The sequence below is a fragment of the Convolutriloba macropyga genome, chromosome 4 (assembly GCF_964194025.1).
Source record: "Convolutriloba macropyga chromosome 4, txConMacr16.3, whole genome shotgun sequence".
NCBI lineage: Eukaryota > Metazoa > Xenacoelomorpha > Acoela > Convolutidae > Convolutriloba > Convolutriloba macropyga.
The window spans coordinates 32,732,898-32,755,261 of record NC_134471.1 but is presented as its reverse complement, the minus strand read 5'-3'; the positions used below and the strand labels follow the sequence as shown (position 1 = coordinate 32,755,261).

At 34.4% G+C, this 22,364-nt stretch overlaps 1 protein-coding gene across 1 annotated transcript in view; it reads left to right on the top strand.

Annotated features, from left to right (window-relative positions):
• Window positions 1-6,671: 6,671 nt before the first annotated feature.
• The window catches only part of LOC142338395 (uncharacterized), a 239,615-nt gene continuing 223,922 nt past the window's right edge, over window positions 6,672-22,364 (top strand). The window contains exons 1-2 of the mRNA XM_075388151.1: window positions 6,672-7,228; window positions 19,935-20,134. Coding sequence (XP_075244266.1) covers window positions 6,690-7,228; window positions 19,935-20,134 — 739 coding nt within the window. The 5' untranslated portion in view covers window positions 6,672-6,689. The remainder of the gene's footprint in view (window positions 7,229-19,934; window positions 20,135-22,364) is intronic.

Here is a 22,364-nt window from a genome sequence, read left to right as displayed (position 1 = left end):
ATAAGCGTGTTATACCAAACGTACACGATACAGAAACCATTAACAATTTTGTAACATTTACAGATTCGATAAACGATTTGTATAACTTACCCGCAACAACTAACAAAACCACAAAAACTGTAGAAGTACGATGATACAGTGAGTAAGGACTCAATCCATCAGATTAAATCATGACTCCGATAGACATTAATTGAATAATACATGTTCATACTCACTAACATAAACCAAAAAACTAGAAGAAATCACAGGTCACTATAACGTATATTATGACAAATAAAAACAACTTCTCGTTGTTGTCAACAACCTTCTTGTTGATGCTCACCAAACTACCCTCGATTTTTCCATCGAGTTTCATATAACATTGACAACAAAAATTTTATTTTATTTTATATTATCTTTACAACCGGAAGGGATACTACATAATAACAGAACATTAACACCACCTAAAATGATAGGTTGAATTGAAAATATTCTGAACATCTAACAGCTAACATAAGCAAACAAAAATAATTCAGGTAAATCAGGTAATTCACTGGACATCAAGATCGCCTCCTACATCAACATCGGGCCTAACCAAAAGGATCTTCATCCACTGGAAGTGGTACTGGAATAGACACTTTTGTGATTGTTGATGTCCGCTCCTTGCTCCGTGGGCAACCTATGTCTAGGAATCGACCTACTGACGAACCGGCAAGAGCGCAACACAATCAACAAAAAGAAAAGAAAATCCTCCAGAGAGAATAAAGAGAAATTGAGTGTAGTACTCACAAAACTTATAAAAAACTTAAACCCCGGAAAGATGGAGTCAATGTTGACATTTACATAATATATGAATTTGGATTCAATGTGCATACAGGACAAAAAGTAACAAGGAAAAAAGACAAATTTGAAGAAGAAAAATTGATACGGATTAAACCAAAACAAATAACATCACAACACACACGATATGAAGACGAGGAAAACAAACAATGCTAATATTCGGAATATTTTCACAAACATTAACACAACTTGTAGCCCAAATACAAGAAGAAGACGATAGTCACGTCAGTGATGAAAATAGGACACACTATGGAAATAACAATTCACGAAAGCATAAGCATACATTTCGTCGACACTCAAAAGATTTACCACATGTAACAGATCATAATAACAATGATAAATCTACAGAAGTCTATGTAGATACAAATTATAAACACTATAACACAACAATTAGAAGAACAGAAAGAGGACTACAATTAAGAACAATAGAATCGCCTACGAAGAAACAAAAACCACCATTACCAGAACAAAAAATGTAAACATGAACCGTTTAAGGTAGAACCATTACAAACAACATCAGAAAATAAAATAACACAACTGCAACCACAACACATTACTCCACCACCCGCATATCAATACTTAGGAAATAACGCACCCTTACCCAGTGCGCCGCCTTTACAGCAACAAGCTACATCATTTAAAGGCCATTGGTATGAAACGCCTTTGCATATGCAACAACCTACACCCTATGAACAACCCCAGCCTTCTAGTACATCAACAAATACAAAACATTTAATACCGTCAGTAAAACTAATGGACATACAAAATCCACCACCTATCGATTTCGACAAATTAAAATTAACAGCTAATAAAATGCATAACCGCGGTCATAGTTTAGACATGCTAAGAAATGACGATCAACCGCATACAAATGAAGTGACGTATTGTGATTCGCATTCTGCGGACACTTATGAAGTGTATCAAATCAGTATTACGAGAACATCTAACCTTCATTACTTTTTATATGTGTACCTATACATGTATCTGATACTAATATGTACGTGATACCAATATAATTGACGAACAAGACTAATAACACTTACCATGTAACTTGTCTCCAATTGTAACAAATTTTAACATAATCACCGAAAGCGATTAAATAAAAACATATAACATCTTGAGAATAATAACAATGTAAAATAATAACAGATATACCTGTAATTCTGCATATAACTGATGCATGTAACAAATTGTGCAAACACACATCTAGTAATGTGAATAACCACATAGTTTACAACCTGATACTCAAAAACAATTACATTGAATGATTTAAAACGACATTGCTGTAACAGTATTCGGATAACACTCCACATGTAACAGAGTATCCATTATTTGTGTGTAATAAACAGTTAACAAATGAATATTTTTTAGCAAATGGCACACAGAATGGACTACGAACATGAATCTCCATATAAAGCAGACTCTCCTCTCAGCTATGACGTAGAGGAAGGAGAGCTTAGCTCCGGATCTGGACGTTCCAGCCCTGGAACAATTAGAAACGATGCATCCGAATGTGGCTGGCACACAGAGAGATAACCACATTGACAACAATCACCCACGAGAAGCAGTCACCACCATGAGAGTGGAAGTGGAGAACACAAGATCTGAACAATTCACACAGACTGCACTAAATCAACCAAAACCACAGAAAATAGCACGTATAGTTTCTGAAAAAGTTGTTAAACCAAAAAAACAGGATGTAAGACGAAATCAAAAGTCTTTCCGTACTAGGATAACAGAACAAAACACTAACACAAGCAAACATAGTTATCAATGCAATAGACCACAGATCAAATCTCAGAACAATAATCAGAGTGACACGCATATGTCTCCACCCTTACCGAATTACCCCCACCAGTAAGACCAAATCCTCCTGAAGACTATACAACAGATAGTAACAAAATCCAACATCGTGATCAACAACGTTGGTTCGAACGAAATTCTAGTCATATTCGACCAAACAATTTAGGTTTTCCCTACGCAATAACACCACGTAGTAACAATAGGAAGTCATTTTTCCATCAATCAACTAACGAACAATCTCCAACAGCTACCGTTATGGAAACCATATGGTTCCAGGAAAAGGACCCAAGAACATTGAGCAACCCACATAGTAGTAACTACAACCCGTTATTGTCTTATCGCAATTGGGCAGAGATGCCTTTCGAATCTAAGAACTATAATTTTGTTATTGCACCTTTTTTTAACTTGAAAGATCGCATATCTGAATACTTTCCACCATTGCCATCTGAAAACACTAATACAGTCAAACGCAGTACGAAAAATATGGGACGAGATAAATTCCACCAAGCTACATACCCCATCCTTAAACAATTTTATAGCTTAACGGAACGATTCTTATATGACTACAACTATGAATTTAAAGTACCTATAACATGCACATTCGACCAGCTAGTAGCAAAATCATCTCAGAGCCTTTCAGCATATAGCGTATTTGAACATGAAATCTTCCAATTTAGCTTCAACTTCCTCTATCCCACTCCAAAAACGTACAGAACAATAACTTTCGTGTACATGAAACTAAACTGATTCACAACTTTTGTTATTACACCTTCTTCAGAGATAAAGAGCACTATACGGATAAAAGCTACATCCACATTAATGATCAATTAACATCCCCCTATTTTCTGAACTAGGGATATAAACTGAAATGGGAATACACCATTGGAACACTACGAAACTTTGATCCCATAAAGAATTACTCTATTTTTCAACCTAAGAATCCACCCGAAAGACCATTGATGGTACCTCTCGAAGCACTCCAACCTTGTGAAGAGTATCATACATTGCCATTTTAATAATAACAGATTAATTTAACAATGGATTTAAGTCTGTACATATGTACTTATCATTTCCTTATGTTGTACTAATTTGTAACAGTACCATCTATAGATATGAATCTCCCAAAATGCTACCCAAATTTTTTTGATAAATGCTATTTCAATTCTGATTTGATTTGCTATATTAGTCGTAAACACGATACTGTCTTTACGTATCACTGAAACTTGATATAATACATTGATATAACACTTAACAAATAATGAACTTTTTTTAGAACAACATTTTTTTTAAAATAATTCAATCATTTCTTATTCTCCTACCAATTTTCTACCTTTAGATAGTAAAATGTACATGTACATATGCAAAAATTATCCATAGTTAAATATATGCAATTTTATAAATAAGACATAAAGAAAAAACAAAAAAAGTACCTGATAATATCGTATACAATGCAACAAGATTTAAACAATAGCTTTGTGCACTCACCACAGTGTAGAATAACACGCTATATGTAATGTATAACTATATGTAAGTACGTATGAGAAACACTAAATACCGCATTGAGTCATGACATGACAATTCTAGCAATTTTAGAGCAAGTGTTTAGATGACAAACTATTAATTTTTTATTAATCAAACTAAGAATATGTCCAATAACTAAATTAACATATAATCTACTAACAGTAAAATAACAAAATATTCAAATATTTTAACAACAGAAAAAACGAAAACATAACTTATTCGAAAATTTCATGTTAATTGTGATATTTATAACATCGATTTTTCAAAGATAAACAATTCATAGGTAAACATTCCACATGTATAAACAAACATACAACAACATGAAAGTAACAACAATGAACTCTTACATAAAAATAATTACATATAAATAACCTAGCTACTAACAGTAACAACTAACAAGTTCTTTATTCCCGAGAAAATTATTTGCATTATTGCAATACATTCGGAATATTAGAATATTGAATATTGACTTTTGGATAACATACATTGTGTTGTATCCGGCGAACATTTACAAAATAAGCGCGCAGACAAATATGTTTACTAAATTTTTAAATGATGAAATAACCGTTAATATGAATCAAGCAATGGGACATTTTTGTCCACACCCATTACAATTATAAGCGTGTTATACCAAACGTACACGATACAGAAACCATTAACAATTTTGTAACATTCACAGATTCGATAAACTTATTATTCATATAACTTACCCGTAACAACTAACAAAACCACAAAAACTGTAGAAGTATGATGATACAGTGAGTAAGGACTCAATCCATCAGATTAAATCATGACTCCGATAGACATTAATTGAATAATACATGTTCATACTCACTAATATAATCCAAAAAACTAAAAAAATTACAGGTCACTATAACGTATATTATGACATATAAAAAACAACTTCTCGTTGTTGTCAACAACCTTCTTGTTGTTGCTCAGTAAACTACCCTCGATATTTCCATCGAATTTCATATAACCTTGAGAACAAAAAATTTATTTTTTTTTCCTTTACAACCGGAAGGGATACTACATAATAACAAAACTTTAACACCACCTAAAATGATAGGTTGAATTGAAAATATTCTGAACATCTAACAGCTAATATAAGCAAACAAAAATAATTCAGGTAAGTCAAGTAAGTCACTGGACATCAGGATCGCCTCCTACATCAAATCGGGCCCAAAAGGATCTTCATCCACTGGAAGTGGTACTGGAATAGACACTTTTGTGATTGTTGATGTCCGCTCCTTGCTCCGTGGGCAACCTATGTCTAGGAATCGACCTACTGACGAACCGGCAAGAGCGCAACACAATCAACAAAAAGAAAAGAAAATCCTCCAGAGAGAATAAAAAGAAATTGAGTGTAGTACTCACAAAACTTCTAAAAAACTTAAACCCCGGAAAGATGGAGTCAATGTTGACTTCCAACAAAGAAGACTTGAAGACTTTATTATTTTAATAAATAAAGACTGAAAATACTGTTCCCTGATTGGTTAAAAAAGAAGAAATACTTTTCCTTCGATGTTTAACTATTCTCTCTTAGACCGAACCTTTTAGTTGGTACCGATCAGAGTCATACCTAAATTTAATATAATAATAAAGTATATTTCTCTCTCTCTCTCTCTCTACTCCGCTCTTGTTTTGTATTGAGATATACGTTAGCCTTTAGCATTGGGACTGGTGCACTGTCTACTGAAGCTCAGATAGAAGAGTAACAGACTAGAGATATTGAACTTAAGTTAGTCAGGTAAGTCTCGCTATAGCAATCTAGTCTTGGGATACAATAAGACCTCAGTAGAGTAACCTCGCAAGGTGACCCTACTCGAGACACGTCTTAATTCGCATGATTAAATTTTTGGTCACGCTTGACTTACCCCACTCTCAAAAATGACTTCCTCACTTTGAAATTGACTTTTATTTACTTTAATTCAAGGAGATAAGGTCAAATGGATGTGTGTCACTCTGAATGAAGGTTATTTGAGAGCAGCTAATAGAGGCAGCAAAAACTTTTACAGATTTTAAATCAAATTATAACATATCAGCCTTCAATGAAAAGGCGATTTTTTTTGGTCTGTTTTTTTTACTGTTTTCTTTGAGACTGCAGATCTACGAGGCTATTGCGGCTATTTTCTGGCAATCTGCCAGCTATGTTTTTCACTTTAATTTTTTTTGTGTTTATAGTTGTATTTATTTAATTTTGAATTTAGTTCCCCCTCTCCCGCCAAAGCAGGCTGCAATAGATTTGAGCTCCCACTAGCAGTTCGACAGCAGTTTAGTCGGCTATGTTTCGTTTCTGTTCTTCTTGGTTTTTCAAAAAAACGGGTCTCAACACTTTATTTTTCCGCCAAGTTACGGAATTCTGTTTTTGATATTAAACTTCCATCATTCAAGACCTTGCTAATAAGCCCATATCTCAGTTGACACACAAACATTTCTGAAATCTTCGAAACGTTTTTTGAGCCTATTTTATCTATAATAAGAGAATGCGCTCAACATTTTAGCAGGATAGCTTGTCAGAATCAGATTACACTAACAGCAGCTCCATGCATAACAGTGATATCTACAGCAAGTCGATTGCTAGTTCCTCTCGGACTAGCAGGCACCGGAACGGAGTGGGAATCGAACCGACCATAGAAGAGGAAACAGAAAATGAAAGCTCTGTTCAAATCGATAAGTCAAGTCGAAGGAAAATGAGCGCTCATAGCAGCCGAAAAGATAGAGACAGTAAGACACAAGCAGATTCTAGAACATTTAGAAGCAAAAAAATGCAAGCGTCGGCTGATAGAGACGAAAATTATCAAGGTAGTACAAAAAGTCTGGGCTATGAAAGTCAAAGCCGTAGTGAAACGGGAAGCACAATCGATTCAAGTAGCAACAGTGGCAGCAAAAGTACAGTAAGGAGTCGGGTTAGCAGTTCTAGGGAGATTACAGGAAGTATCACAGAATATCCATCGAAACAAAACATGGCTGCTGCAAGCAACAGTGAAGATTTGGATGACGACGAAGACGATGATGACGATGAAGATGATGATATAGATGACGAGGAGGAAAGTGAATCAGGTCAAATGGAACTAGGAAACAGGTAATTCAATAAAAAACCGAGCAACAAAATGAATTATTGCAAGCATGACTTTTCTAACAATTTCTCTGTGTATAGCTTCGTGCTTACAATTTAAGGGTGTGTCGACGATTAATCATTCTTTTCCATTCATTTCCATCCTTAAAAATGTAGGATTATAGTGGAAAGTCGAGACTGTAGAAATTATTTATAGCCAACCTCATCTTCTCAACCGGCCATTATTGCGGCCCTATTTTTTTGTTTACCATTCAAAGAAAATGAATTGTATTGGGGCGCTGACTTTTCACCTCAAGTTGGTCTCGAATGAAGTTTGAAGCACTTATTGTAAACGCGTTGGTCTTCTTGCGGCTCCAAGAGGAGTATTGATATTTCACAGACTTTTTACAATCCAATGTTTTGGTTATAATCGGTGCATCATCTTTATTACGACTCGAAAAGGAGTTATGCTGATCTATTTAACAATCGTCCTCGTCTTCTCAACCGGCTATTATATCGGGCTTATTTATTACAGTTCAAAGAGTTTAAATTTTATCGGTGCACTTTCTGTTTTAAAAGATCTGTTCACACTTTATTCGATCTGTCTTTTCTTGCCAACGAGAAGTAAAACTGGGGTAAAAATTTTAATCACGCCAGGCTAGAAAGAGGAGCGAAAAGCGAGTAGTTTTAATTCGTGATATTCTTCAATTTGCTTTATACATGAAGCAAGGAAAAAAATACACAGATCTTTGGTTTTCGAGAGCGACTTAATCCAACGTGCCTTAATTTGTTAGTCCAGTTGGTTTTTTCATGCAATTTTTCGCTTGACCGCTTTTTCGTCTGGCCCATTTGAATTTTCGTCCTCAAAAACAAGATAAACAGGTAGCGCTCAGTGGTCATTAAGTTCTCTCAGAGCCTTTCAGCTCACTAGTGTCCAAGTATGTGATTCACAAAACTGTTTTGGAGACTTATACTTATGGTGTGAAAGGCGGTTCTTAGAGATTGACCCTCCACAACAACCCCCCTCACATCAGCCCCCTCACTTCACCCCAATCCCCACTCTGCACATCGTTCAGGCCGTAAAGGCCCCGTGCAGCCAAAGACCACTTCTACAGTTGAACCTACCCCTCCCATCCCCTCGCTGTTACCCCCCACCCCGCCCACATCAGTCCCGCAGTTGAACCCCAGCTACTGACGACGCCAACCACTCGCTGGTCGTTTTAGAGCCAATTGTCCGATCTTATTCTGTTAAATTTGTTTTTGATGTTATGTCAGTTAGTCTTATCAATAATAGATATCGATGGCTCTCTTTCGAAGCATTTGAATTAGTTGCTTGTTTAATGATCTCCCTGATCTTCACAACCGGCTAATATAGCTCTCTTAATTTTATAGCGCTCTTATAGCGCTCTTATAGCGCTCCTAAATTTACAATTCGAAAAATTTGTATTGTAATGGAGTGCTGTCAGTTTTTAAGGTCTGTTCACAATTTTTTGGCATTTTCACGTCAGTGAGAAGTCATCATAGAATGGTGACTTTAATCACACTGTAGTACTAAAGGCAGCAAAAAGGTAAATAGGTTTGAGGCGTGATTTCTTTCAACGTATATTTAAAGTGGAGTGAGAATTTGGTATTTGAACAACTTTTAAGTTTTTGAAAGCCATTTTCTATTACCTGCGGCACTTTGGCTGCTTTTCTCAGCATTTCTTCTCCATATGTATTTTCAGTAATACGTATGTTTTCTAACTGCAAATGCTTTTGCTTTTAAACTTTGACCCTAGTTGTTGTCGTCAAATGTAATTGAAATTACGATTTTTGCCCTTTTTTTAATATTCCCCGGTTGTCATATCAAGTAGTATCAATAATGACAGTATCACTGATTGCTAATGAAGCATAAACGAGCATTAAAAGTATGAGGTGTTTGAGTTTAGAATAATGAGGTTTTTCAAGACTTTTCATGACTCTAATTGTTCTAAAAATATTTGAGTATTTAGTGTTTTTTTGTACTTTATGTTTTCTTATCGTTTTATCTCATTGGGGACAGGTCTAATAGTTTGGAAATATCAATTATTAATGGCCGCGTCCTCAATTTTGGGTGGCTATTATAGCGCTTCTAATTTTTTACAATTCAAAGAATTTGAAATGTATTGGGGCGCTGTGTTTTTTTTTAAAGATGTGTTCACACATTTTTCAATGACTTTGATCTTTCAAAACGGGATAAACAGGTAAATCCCAGCGGGCATTAAGTTTCATTAGAGGCCCAAAATGGATTTAGTAGTCATTCAAGTGCTTAGAATGGTACAGCTGCTTGGATGGCCTTAATTGAATGTTAAAAGTTCGTTTTTAGGAGTTTTTGTACTCAAAATGCTGCAATTTTAAATGTTTTTTTTTGTGATTCTTTTTCAGTTTTTTTGTTTGATTAGTCTTAGGTTGAAGTTTTTAAAAGTTGACGAAGGCCTTTTTTGAGACAAATTTACTTTTTTTGACTATTTTATGAGCTATATGTTTTGGTATTACAAACACAAACACGAAAAATGATACTAATTTTTGTAATTTTTAATCAAGTTTTTTTGAAAATTATGGCCATTTTTTGAGTTTTCCTAGCTTCAGGGGCCAAGGAATCTTCTTTGAGGTTTGATAATAGGACACTGCATAGTTTCTAGTAACAGCGGATTGGTTTTCAACATTTTAATGTCTCAAATTTTAGCACATTTTTGATAAAATTTGCTATTTTTTTCAAGGTTTTCTAAAGTTATTGTTAATTTTTCGTATTTGTCCATTCTCAAGTACCAAAAAACCTATTCCACGGTCTGATCAAAGTTACTGCATGGTTGTTAGTTTCAATGGATTTGTTTTCAACAATTGAACCTTTCGAATGTTAGAAATTTCTTGATAAAATTTGCAATTTTTTTAACTTTTTCCAAAACATTTGTCTTTTAGTCAGTTTTTCGCACCTCAGTAGCCAGCTAATCTCATCCAAGGTTTGATAGTATGTTATCAAATAGTTGCTAGGGGGCAAGTGAACGGTTTTCTACGTTTTATTTGAAAGAATTTCTTTTTTTTTTGAAATTCGAATTTTTTTCTAAAAATTATTGCCTATCGGTCTTTGAGCCCATGAATTTTTGAAGGCTGGAAATGGGTTACGGGATGACGTCTAATAGCCTCTAGATACACCGAAACGATTCTGAAAATTTTAATATCACAACTTTCCGTAAAATTTCATTAAAATTTTCAATTGATTTCTTTTTTTTTTTTTGAATTTTTCGGTCATTTTCGATTTAATCGATCTTCAAGGGCCAATGAATTTCTTTCAGTTATTGCAGATATAATAAAGGACCGATTTCAGAAACAAACATTGGTTTTGAACAAATTCTTGAAATAGGTATAATTAAAGAGATCAAATTTTGCCTTAGGGGTGAAAGCTTCTAGAGTTTTAGCAATGAGTATATTTTTGTTCAGTTTTTTTGATTGTTTTAACTTCTCAGTTTATTGGAGATGATTTTTTTCCGTTTTCGCTGGCATTATTCACGCGATCTGCTAGTCAGGTAGAGTACTTCTAAGTTTTTCATTCAATTCTTTGAATTGTATTTCAGGACACTTGTCCTGCTATGTTTTTTTTTACTTCGTCTTACAGATTTTTGTTTTGTCTTACCGTGAATTCTTGGAATTGACGTTTTCAATGACTAACCTCACTCAAAAAAATGATTTCTGAGCCCACTTATGAAATTTTAAAATTTTGTGAACATTTACTTATTAAAGGTCAATAGTGTGCATCTAATTAGTGCCAAATATATGCCCTAATTATTGAATATTAGAGTCTTGAGTTTTTGATTTCGAATATTAATTTTGGGATCTTTTCCGTTTGTGCCCCCCCCCCCCAAATATGGCACGTGCATCTGGGGGGTACAAATAATATGCGCCCTCTAAGCTGAGGGGGCACAAACGGAAAAGATCCTAATTTTGAAAATCCCTATTAGGGCTTTCTCCTTATAGAGCTTATTTGTCTCATAAAAATGACAGTCCAAAGCTAACCCAAAAAGTCTAGTGGTCTATTAAACGACTGGTGGTCGATCTGTCTATTTTTTGTATAGTTGTTTCAATTCATGTAACGTCAAAAGCGTCTATCGCGGCTATTTTCCGGCAATCTGCCGGCTATGTTTGTAATCGATCTAATTGTTTGAGTTCAAAACTAAGTCATCCTATGACTTCGACTTTCATTCTTTTATAATCCAATTCTTTTGGTTTTCCGCGAAGCTTAATTTGTATTCTTACCTATTAGTCTCCATATTGACAAGTTTGTTCTGTTGCTGATGATGTCTACATTAAAAAAATTAACCCTTTCAGTTTTCACTTAATTTCATTAAAAGCAGTTGTCATTGATTGCTAATGAAAAATAGGTAAATCTGATTAGTATCATGTGTTCGCAGCAATCATTTTCAAGATCATGACCTTATTACCAAACTTACCTGACAACCTGGAAAATAAAAGTCGATTTCTTTGTCCTAAGTGTTTTTGTTGTGGTCTTTTCACTTAGTCTCAAGAACAACAATAATTTTATTGACATTTTAGCGTAATTTTAGTCCCAGCGAAAATTTTGCTATCGTTTTTAATGTTTTAGTGTCTTAGTGTACTCTTTTGTTAACGTTGTTTTTGGTTGTAGATATGAGGGTCCCTTACTTTGCGCCAATGGTTTTCAGAGTTTTTTTCTTTCTTTTTTTTCTATTTCGCTTTGTCTCTCAATGATTCCCACATGGCTGTTTTAACACGTATTCATTCTGAGGACGCACATAGTCAGTGTTATCTGTAATTTGTGAAACCTTAATGAAGTAAATCTTGGTAAAAAAGAGCTTTTTAATTGATTAATAGCCGTACAGCAATAACTGGGGCTATTATTGGCCTTCTCTTGTTTTTTTTTCTTCAAGATTTTTGTTACGGCCAAATGACGCCACGACCACCTCAAATCTGTTTTTTGTACATTCATTTACGCATTTTCAACCAAAGGGCGTGCGTGACGTCATTTTTAGCTCTTGGTGAGCGTTTTTTTGTTCATTTGCTTGATTAAGATTTTGGTCACGCGTGACTTACCTCACTCTCAAAAATGACAAGAATAAGATCATTAGTTAAGTCAATTGTTTGGATTTTTGTTCAAGACTTGTTCAGCTATGTTTTTTACTTCGTCAAACAAAAATTTGTTTTGCTTCACCTCATTTTTCCGCTATTTCGACATTTAGCGAGAAAACTTTTTGACTTCTCTAAGCTAGTTTTCTCATATCTCACTTTGTTCAAGGTGTTTTTAATCAACAGCCGCCCTGCAGAGCAATTCAAAATGAATAGAATCAATATATATATATATATATATATATATATATAAAAACGAAATCAAAAATAGAAACAGGATGAAGCGATACAGCCCAAATTGAGATGATCGTTACTTGAGCTTACTTGACCGCTTCTAAAAAGTCTTATTTACCATCTTTGATGCTTTATGTTATTGATACTAGCCCCTGTATTGTCTCAAAAAGAAACAGTTGTGTATAGTTTGCACTTTAAAACTGTATTTGCGCAAAAATCATTATTTCCTACTACGATTCCAATGCCAATCGTGGTTATGGGAAATCACGTTTTAACGATTTTGGCACTGCTTTTTCCCCCGAAAAAATGTGAGTTTGTTAATTTTTCTGACCTTTGTTATAGCTGAGAACATTCAAGCTGAGTGTAGCTATATTGCTGTGCTGATGGTTCTATAAATTGATTGTGCTATTGAATTAAAGTTGATTGTATTGGAGCTCTGTCTTTTTTGTAATTTTTGTTTACACATTTTTCCATGACAGGGATCTTTCGAAACGGGATAAACAGATGAACCCAGTGGGCAATAAATTTCTTTGGAAGCCCACATTTGTTTTCAGTAAAAGTCCTTGGATTGCTGCAGGCACTGCTACGAAGGACTTAAATCATAATTAAATGGTCAGTTTTTTAGTTTTTGAACACATAACGGGGCAATTTTTGAAGATTTTTCTGTCAATTTCAAATTATATTTCAATCAATCTCAAATTCAAGGTTGTGAGGGTCAGTACAAGTTGAATGACTTTGGTATGTAAGAATTAATGTCTTTCCATTTTAGGTTGAGAGCTGTATGTCGGGATACGGGAAACATAAACAGGCAACAAAATACCTTTTTAAAAATTTTTTGAAAGACTTTTAAAAATATTTTGGTGAATTTCTGGCTTTTTCAGCATTAGGGGCCAGAGATCCTTCTCTAGTATTTGACAATTGTTTACTGCATATTTTCTAGTTGCAATTCAAATTTTGGATTGCAACGTCACGTAATTTTCAGCAATATTTCTCATCATTTCAACTTTTTATCAATCTTTATGGAGTTATTACCTTTTTCCGATCATTATCAATCTTGTGGTTTTGAACTTTTTTATTAGCAAAATTCAGAAACATTCTTCAAATTTTGTAAAATTTTAATTTTTTTTGTATCAGTTTTCCTATCTTCATTGGCCAAAAAATCTTTTTCAAGACTTGTGGTAGTGTTAATGATTTTATTTAAAAGAATTAAACTTGGTCTCCACGGTTAAAGTTTCAAGATATTTAGCAATGATTGTGTTTTTGTTTAGGTTTTAGTTTATCGAGTTACGAAAATTATTGTCTGTTTGTAGGCTGACATGTTCTATTGGTAGGCTGGTCAGGTGCAGTAGTTATAAGTTATTCTGTCAACTTATTAATTGTTATTCAAGATAAAAAGGTAAAGCTCAGCGGGCATCAAGTTTCATTAGAGGCTCTTAGCTGGCTTTGTTATTCCTCCTAGTGCTTAGAATGATGCAGCTGCTGAGAATGTCGTAATTCAAGATTAAAAGGTCAATTTCACGATTGTTTGAGCCAAAAATGGTGCATTGTTTAACGTTTGTAGGTCATTTCTCTCGTTTTTTACAAGTTTTAAATTGACGATTCAAAAATGGATACATTTCTTTTGCACGACATAATTACATGTTATAATCATTTTGTGATCTATGTGTTTTTCGAAAATTTTTTGTTAACTTTTGAGTTATTCCAGCCACAGAGCAAATGACCCCTTCTAGCGTTCGATAATAGACTACGGTAACTTTATACTAGCATTGGAATTATTTTCGACAATTTCATATCACAATTTTTTTTAGATATTTGAATAAAACCTGCAATTTTTTGAAATTTTCAAAATTTTTGTCCTGTTTTGAGTTTTTCGAGCTTCGTGGAAAAGCGTTTCTTACGATTCTCAAGCATCATCTAGGCTTTGAAAATAGGTTGCTGCATAGTTCCTATTGGTAGTGCAATGGTTTTCAAAATTTTATTTGTACGTATTTGAGAAATTGTTTGATAAAACTGGCATTTCAATCAAGTTTTTTCTACAAAAAAGTTGGTCATTTTTGATTCTTCTGACGCCAGGGGTCACAAAACTTCCTCTGGTAATTGAAAATAGGTTACTGCATAATTTTTATCAAAAATGGAACGGATTTGAGATTTTTAATAATACAAATTATAGCATTTTTTCAGTGTTTTTTTTTTAATTTTTCTGAAATTTGTCATCCTGGTTCGAGTTAAGCAATCTTTATGGGTCAGCGAAATGTTTCCTAGTCTTGATATTAGGTCACTGAATAGTGATTGAGGAGTAAAAAAATTTCGTTGAAGATGGTTTTATCAAGAATTTTAGCAACATTATAATATATGTTTTTTAAATTACTGGAATTTTTGTCATTTTCTTATTTTGTCGATTTCCAAGGTCCAAATGAATTCAAAGTCGTGCAAAGGGTGTAGTGCAAAAGTTTGAGCGGCAGGAAAAATTGGCTTTGAAAAAATTAATATTGCGAAGTTTGAAAACTTTGAAAAAAAAGCGTGCTTGTATGTGGGTTAAAAGTTATATTTAGGTGACTGAGTTTTGACTGTCAGGGTGAAAGCTATTATTATAATTTAGTTTGATTGATTCTTTTGGTTTCTCCAATATATAACCCTTGCTAAATTTGTTCAGTTTGTTTCATTGTTTTAGCTTCTCCAAATTTGGCACTCTTTGCCTTTTCGGCTGCCATTTTTCGATTGAACTGCTTGTCTGATTCAGTAGTTTTATACATATCTTTGATTTGTATTTCAGGACTTGCCCGGATATGTTTTTTTGTTCGCTTTACCTTTTGATAACGTTTTTCATTTTACGTAAGCCACGATTTACACCTTTGACTTCTGAACTACCTCACTCGCTGTCTCAACTAAATGGGTTTTCAATTATTTTACGCGTTGAATTACGCAATGTAGTGAATACGGTCAAAACCAAAAGAGCAAAATTAAAAGAAACGGGATATACATATAAAGCCCGGTCATTTAGTCATAGTGCCGTTGGTTATCAAAGTTCATTAAAGCGATTATTTGCTGGAATTTGCTTCATGTTATTGACATTCAATTTAGAAGCTTAATTAAGTGTAATTTTGGGAGCTAATCGAATATACAGAAGCTCACATCAAATAAGAATACTTTGACGCTTTAAAAAAATCTTTCAAATTTTGCTTTTTCTGATTCAAAATAAACGTGCATCAAGTGCATCAATGGTGCCTATTTCCAATGTTTTTTCATTTAATCGCAATATAGAGAAATCTAACTGGCTCTCTGTTTAGTTACATTTTGTCCAATCTACGGGTTTATTTTTCATATCTGTCAATTTTCACGACTTTGACACCACTGATTTAAAAAAACTGTTTTTTTTTCTGCCGTTTTTGTCGTTTTTTATTTCTTTTTCTCTCACTTCTTTACATATATGGTATGACAATTTGGCCCTTTCATTAGTCTTGGCTGAGCCAATATAGTTTGGGCATTTCAAAACTTAAGATTTTCTTTTTTTTACAGGACTTATCTTCGAAAGTAATTGGTGATTTTTAATGGCCTCCCTCATTTTTTCAGCCAGCCATCACAGCAGAAAAAGCTTTTGCAATCCAAGAGTTGAATTGTTTTGGTACTTTGTCTTTTTTGTAAGATGTTTTCACAAATTTTTTGATGACTTCGAGCTTTTAAAAAGGGAATAAACAGGTTAAACTCGGCCATCATTGAGTTGAATTAGAGAAACCCTGATGGCATTAGTATTTCCTCAAGTGCACGGAGTGCTTAAGTTGCTGGGAAGGTCTTAATTGAGCGCTAAAAGTTCATGTTTAGGAGATCTTGAGCCCAAAATTGTGCATTTTTTGTCATTTTTCGATTTTTTGCCTGATCAGCCTTAAGTTGACTAAAGTCAAAGTTCATAAAGGTCTTCTGCAAGACCTAATTATTTACTGACTGTTTTATGAGCAATATATTTGGTACTGCAAACATATCATGAGTAGTTCTGGTAGGTAACAATTTTGTGATGCTTTAACTTTTCTGGCTGTGCTAGTTTTTCGAGACTTTTCCGGAATTTTTACGTTCTCTTTAAAGATCTGATTACACATTTTCATGATTAGTATTCACCCTCGTTTTTCAAACAGGTTTTTATTGCCCTCTTGTTTTTTCCTTTACTTCGTCGAATAAAAATTTGTTTCGCTTTACCTCATTGTTACCTATTTTTAATAGCCGCCTCATCTTCTCAGCCGGCTATTATAGCGCTCCTATTTTTTTTTTTACTTCGTCGAATAAAAAAATTTTTCGCTTTACCTCATTTTGCCGCTTTTTCAACATTTTGCGTGATATCTTTTTGACTTCTCTAGACTAGTTTCTCTCTTCTCTCATTCTGCTAAAAGTGATTTTGAACATCAGTTGCTCAGCAAAGCAATTCAAAATGAACAGAGTCAGTATAAAAAATTGAAGTCAGAAGTAGAAACGGGATAAACCCATAAAGCCCAATTTTAGATGCCCGCTATTTGAACGTCGTTACTATAAGTCTTAGTTACCATCTCTAATGCTTATTGGTATTGATAGTAGCCCCTGTAGCCTCTCTCTAAGAAACAGAAGTACGTTATCTTCAACTACGAAATGCCATCAAAATAAATCGGACTTAAAAAATGTTTTTGTACAAAAATCTTTTTTTTTCAATATCTTCTATTCTTTCAATCCCAATCGTGCTTATTGGAATCAACGGCGGCTATTTTCCGGCAATCTGCCGGGTATTTAATAGCCGCCTCATCTTCTCAGCCGGCTATTATAGCGTTCCTATTTTTTTTTTTTTACTTCGTCGAATAAAAAAATTTTTCGCTTTACCTCATTTTGCCGCTTTTTCAACATTTTGCGTGATATCTTTTTGACTTCTCTAGACTAGTTTCTCTCTTCTCTCATTCTGCTAAAAGTGATTTTGAACATCAGTTGCTCAGCAAAGCAATTCAAAATGAACAGAGTCAGTATAAAAAATTGAAGTCAGAAGTAGAAACGGGATAAACCCATAAAGCCCAATTTTAGATGCCCGCTTTTTGAATGTCGTTACTATAAGTCTTAGTTACCATCTCTAATGCTTATTGGTATTGATAGTAGCCCCTGTAGCCTCTCTCTAAGAAACAGAAGTACGTTATCTTCAACTACGAAATGCCATCAAAATAAATCGGACTTAAAAAAATGTTTTTGTACAAAAATCTTTTTTTTTCAATATCTTCTATTCTTTCAATCCCAATCGTGCTTATTGGAATCAACGGCGGCTATTTTCCGGCAATCTGCCGGGTATGTTCGACATTTTGCGTGAAAATGAGCAGTTTCATTCTAATCCCATTCTGCTCAAAATGTTTTAGACAGCAGTTACTTAGTAATCTAAATCTAAAATTAACGACGTAGCAAAGATTAAATCAAGAATAGAGAGGGATAAACACGTAACCCGTGCCCGCTAAATGAACTTTGTTCTTATAAGTCCTAATTACCATCTCTAATGCTTATTGGTTTTGATAATAACACTTTTATCCCCTTAACGGGAGGCACGAGTACGTCTAATAGTGGGTTGAATTCAAAATAGTTAGCTTTTTTTATTTTTTCGTACATATATCAGTTTTTCCATTTCTTGTGTTCTGTCAATCATTGTCGGGGTTATGTGAAACAATGACGGCAATTTTTCGACAATCTGTAGAGTATGTTTCTCTAAATCAAATTACAGTTACGATTTTAAATTTGGCAAAACTGATATTTGAGCGAAAAAGCAAGTGTTTTTTTTGGCGAGTGATTTATTTTCATTCTAACTTGCAGTTTAAATTCAAATTTCAGTTGGAAAACGATGTTCGAACAAAAATTCGTTTTTGTGCACCTGCGGCACTTTGACTTTTTTATTGGATCTTCTAACTGCTTTTCGAGCCCATTCCTAGTTCTTTTTAGGGATAAAAAAACGGGAAAAACCAGTAAAGACCGGGAACTAAGATTTGTCGTTTAAAGACTTAGTGCGTAATGTCGTCAAAGTTCTTTAGAGTATGCCACTAATTGCTATTAGTATCAAACTTTTTGTTCACCAGTTTAGTGGCTGACCCGGGTCAAGGATCATACAACTTTCTTTGATTTTGTACTAGGTCATATATGAATCTTAGTAATCATACTATGTCATATATGATTTGTATGGTTTCTTAGTAGTCATACAAGGACCATATATGATTTCCTAGGAGATTTGTCGTTTAAAGACTTAGTGCGTAAAGTCGTCAAAGTTCTTTAGAGTATGCCACTAATTGCTATTAGTATCAAACTTTTTGTTCACCAGTTTAGTGGCTGACCCGGGTCAAGGATCATACAACTTTCTTTGATTTTGTACTAGGTCATATATGAATCTTAGTAATCATACTATGTCATATATGATTTGTATGGTTTCTTAGTAGTCATACAAGGACCATATATGATTTCCTAGAAATCATACAGAGATCATACAAAGAATTTCAAAGAATAAAAACTGCATAACTTTTATTTTCTATTGAAGTTCTTAAAATTTCTTGGAAATCATGCAAGGTCATATAAGACACATAAAACATTGACTGTTGCCACAAATTCTCGTATAATGTAGTCAAAGGACTTTTTAAATTATTATTTCGCATTTGCAATCCACATTTAGTTCTTTGTGTGCGCTAAAAGAATAACTTTGTGGTTTGAACATATTCAGAAAACGAATTTAAGGTTATTTGCAAATTTTCGTGATTATTTTTTATAAATGAGCTTTTATAAGTATAAACTGGTTTCAGAGTATGTCAAAAGTTTTGTTATTTAGTTGGACTTACTCTTTTATTTAGTGACCAACTTTGCAAATGATATTGTACGTTAGGGTCTTTTGGCGGATCACAATGTAATGCCGGGGTATCAAATAGGTGAAGCCCTACCGAATAAAAACAAAAAGAACATAAATGTTGAGATATTTTCGAAAAAAAATGTAGGATTCTTGGTATTCGTACTAGGATCATATATGATTTCTTGGTAATCGTACAAGGATCATATATGATTTCTTTGGTTTCATACAAGGATCGTACTAAGAAATCAAGTATGGACAGTATGAAATCATATATGATCCTTGTATGAAAACAAAGAAAACTTCAACAACAAACTTCAACCCGGGGAATTAACCACAATTATTGAGTCAACTAAAATTGCAGGAAAAGAAATTGAACATACTTTGACACTTAGAAAATGTTAGACTGTCGGGAATATTTTTTTGTAACTGTTTGAATCACAAAGGGTGTCAGTGGGGTGGACGTCGCCGCCGGATATTGTCCGGCACACAACTGGTCATGATTCTTTTTCGACCTTTTGTGTAAGGTGTGGGAAAAGGATTGTTTAATTAAAATAGCTAAAATTTTTTAAGGTATCAATACAGAGTGGACGACGAATCAGAGGACAGTGAAGAGAGTGAAACACCCGCATCGCCCGATGACAAAGCTGCTGCTGTTGCTGAAGAGGCACGGGAAAGCCCCCATAATGCAGGGGGTAGACATGGCCGGAGAAGAGCAAGAGATACAACCGAGGCTGATAATGCAAATAACTCAGTACAAGAAGACGCCGAAAGTTAGATTAAGAATTTAAGTAAAATTTTTAACTTCTCATTAATACACCGTCACTTCTGTACCCGATTTGAGATTCATATACCACAGTGACCTTTTATCCCAGCATCAGAAAAGTTCGACCACTACCCAGACTTTCGTACGTTAGTTGTGCAGACAATAATTTCAGGACCACTGTCCCCACCTATTGCGCTCAAAATCATCTCTGATCAGACACATGACCGATAAATTGACTTTTACTAAATTATATGCTTTGGGTGATTAATAACCGCCGTCAGCCTCCAACGGCTATTATTTAGGCGTTCTCCTTTTTACAATTCAAAGAACTTGAATTGTATTGGAACGCTGTCTTTTTCAGGACTCAAAGAGGAGCATCGGAGAAGTCCAATATTTAAATCCTTTTCGTCGGAGTGATTTTTGAAGTAAGAAATGAAACGCGTAAAAAATTTTGGAGTGGTTTGTGTGCTGAACAAATCTGAAGAGTGGTGCGAAAAGAGAATGGTTTTTTGTTCAATCCCCTGTCTTCGAGGGAGCGAGAATTTGAGTTGTGACGAAAATTGTAATAACAAGTGAATACAGTTTTTAATTGCTCTTAAACGAAATTTGTAGAAATTGTATTAGTCCTGTCGGTCTTTTTTATGCGATTTTTGGCTTAACCGATTTATCGTCCCATGCTTTTGACTTTTGTACTCTAAAACGGGATAAATAGGCAGCGCCCAGTGAACAATAAGTGCTCTTAGAGAAACTCAGCTCTGTTTCAGCTCAAACTGTTTTGACGAGTTATACTTATGGTGTGAAGGGTGGTTCTTATAGGTTGCAGACCCCTCCACTGATGACCCCCCGACTATTGCTCCCCTCGCGCGGTTTTACCCCCTCCCAACCCCACTGTTGCTCCAGCCCCCAAACATCAGCCCTCAGTGTACCCCCTCCCCCCCTTTCTAGCTACTGACAAAAAAACCGCTCGCTGAAAACAAGCAAATTTTTACTTTTCTGAACAATTTACAGTTTTTTCAAGTTTTTAAAAGTTTTGTCATTTTTTGGATTTTTATTAGCCCAAAGTGTCAATGAGCCTCCTCAAGGTTTTATTAATAGGTTACTTCATGGTTTCTAATGGTAATGGAATGGTTTCAACATTTTAACATCACGAATTTTAGCAATTTTTTGACAAAACGTGCAATTTTTTCAAATTTTTTGAGCTTTATATTTCCTAATTCAGGTCTTTTCAGACCCGGGGGTCAGAAATCCTCCAAGGGGAATTGATAATAAGTTAATGACAACTTTTTTATAGCTGCGAAGCTGTAAGCTGAGCGAAGCTATTTTGCGGTGCTCTTGGTTTTTTTTTGTTTCGTCGTCTGCCGCTCTTTTTTCGTTTTACATTTGTTCACACAGCAAAGCTGAAAAAGTCAAAATTTTCTGAATGACTTCTTCCTCTCACTAACGGCATTTGCGCGCGTGACGTCATTTCTCACTCGCTTTAGCAAAAGTTTTTAGGTTATTTGCGTGATTAGATTTTGATCATACGTGACTTACCTCACTCAATAAAATGACTTGTGCACTTTAAAACTTAAGTTTAATTTGATTTTTTTTAAGGTCAAAGGAACTCATTTGTGCAGTAAAAGTCCCTAATAAGAGGCTTCTGCGGAATGAATTTTAACAAGCTTTATTGTTTTACCGCTGAATGTTTTTTACCTAGTTTTTTTGAGCGGCGTCGATTTTTTTTTCAGTTTAGATCTGTATCGGTTTCTATCTCTGTTATATGGCACGCAGGTCTATTTTTTCGCAGCTTTTCCGGCAACCTGCCGGCTATGTTATTGGTCATGGAATAGTCACAAATTTGAGCAATTTTTTGATAAAACTTTTTTTTTTGATAAAACTAAGGAACCTCAACCAGCGTTTGGGAATTACTTAATATATAATTTCTAGATGTAATTCAATGTTTTGCAAAACCTTAACATCACGAATGTTTATTATTCTTTGACAATTTTTGCCATTTTTCAATATTTTGATATTTATAGTCACTATTCAGGTTTTTTGAGACTCAGTGGACTAATGAGTTACTTAGATTCAAGTTTTTTGAGACAAATAGGTTACTGCTAAACTTTTTCTTCTTGATTGTTTTTTACTAACAATGCTAGAAAACTAGATTTTCTAGAGTAGAGTCTCATTATGAAAATTATTTCTTGATCTCTCTCTCTCTCTCTCTCTCTCTCTATCGTCTGGAGTTTCTTTCGTTC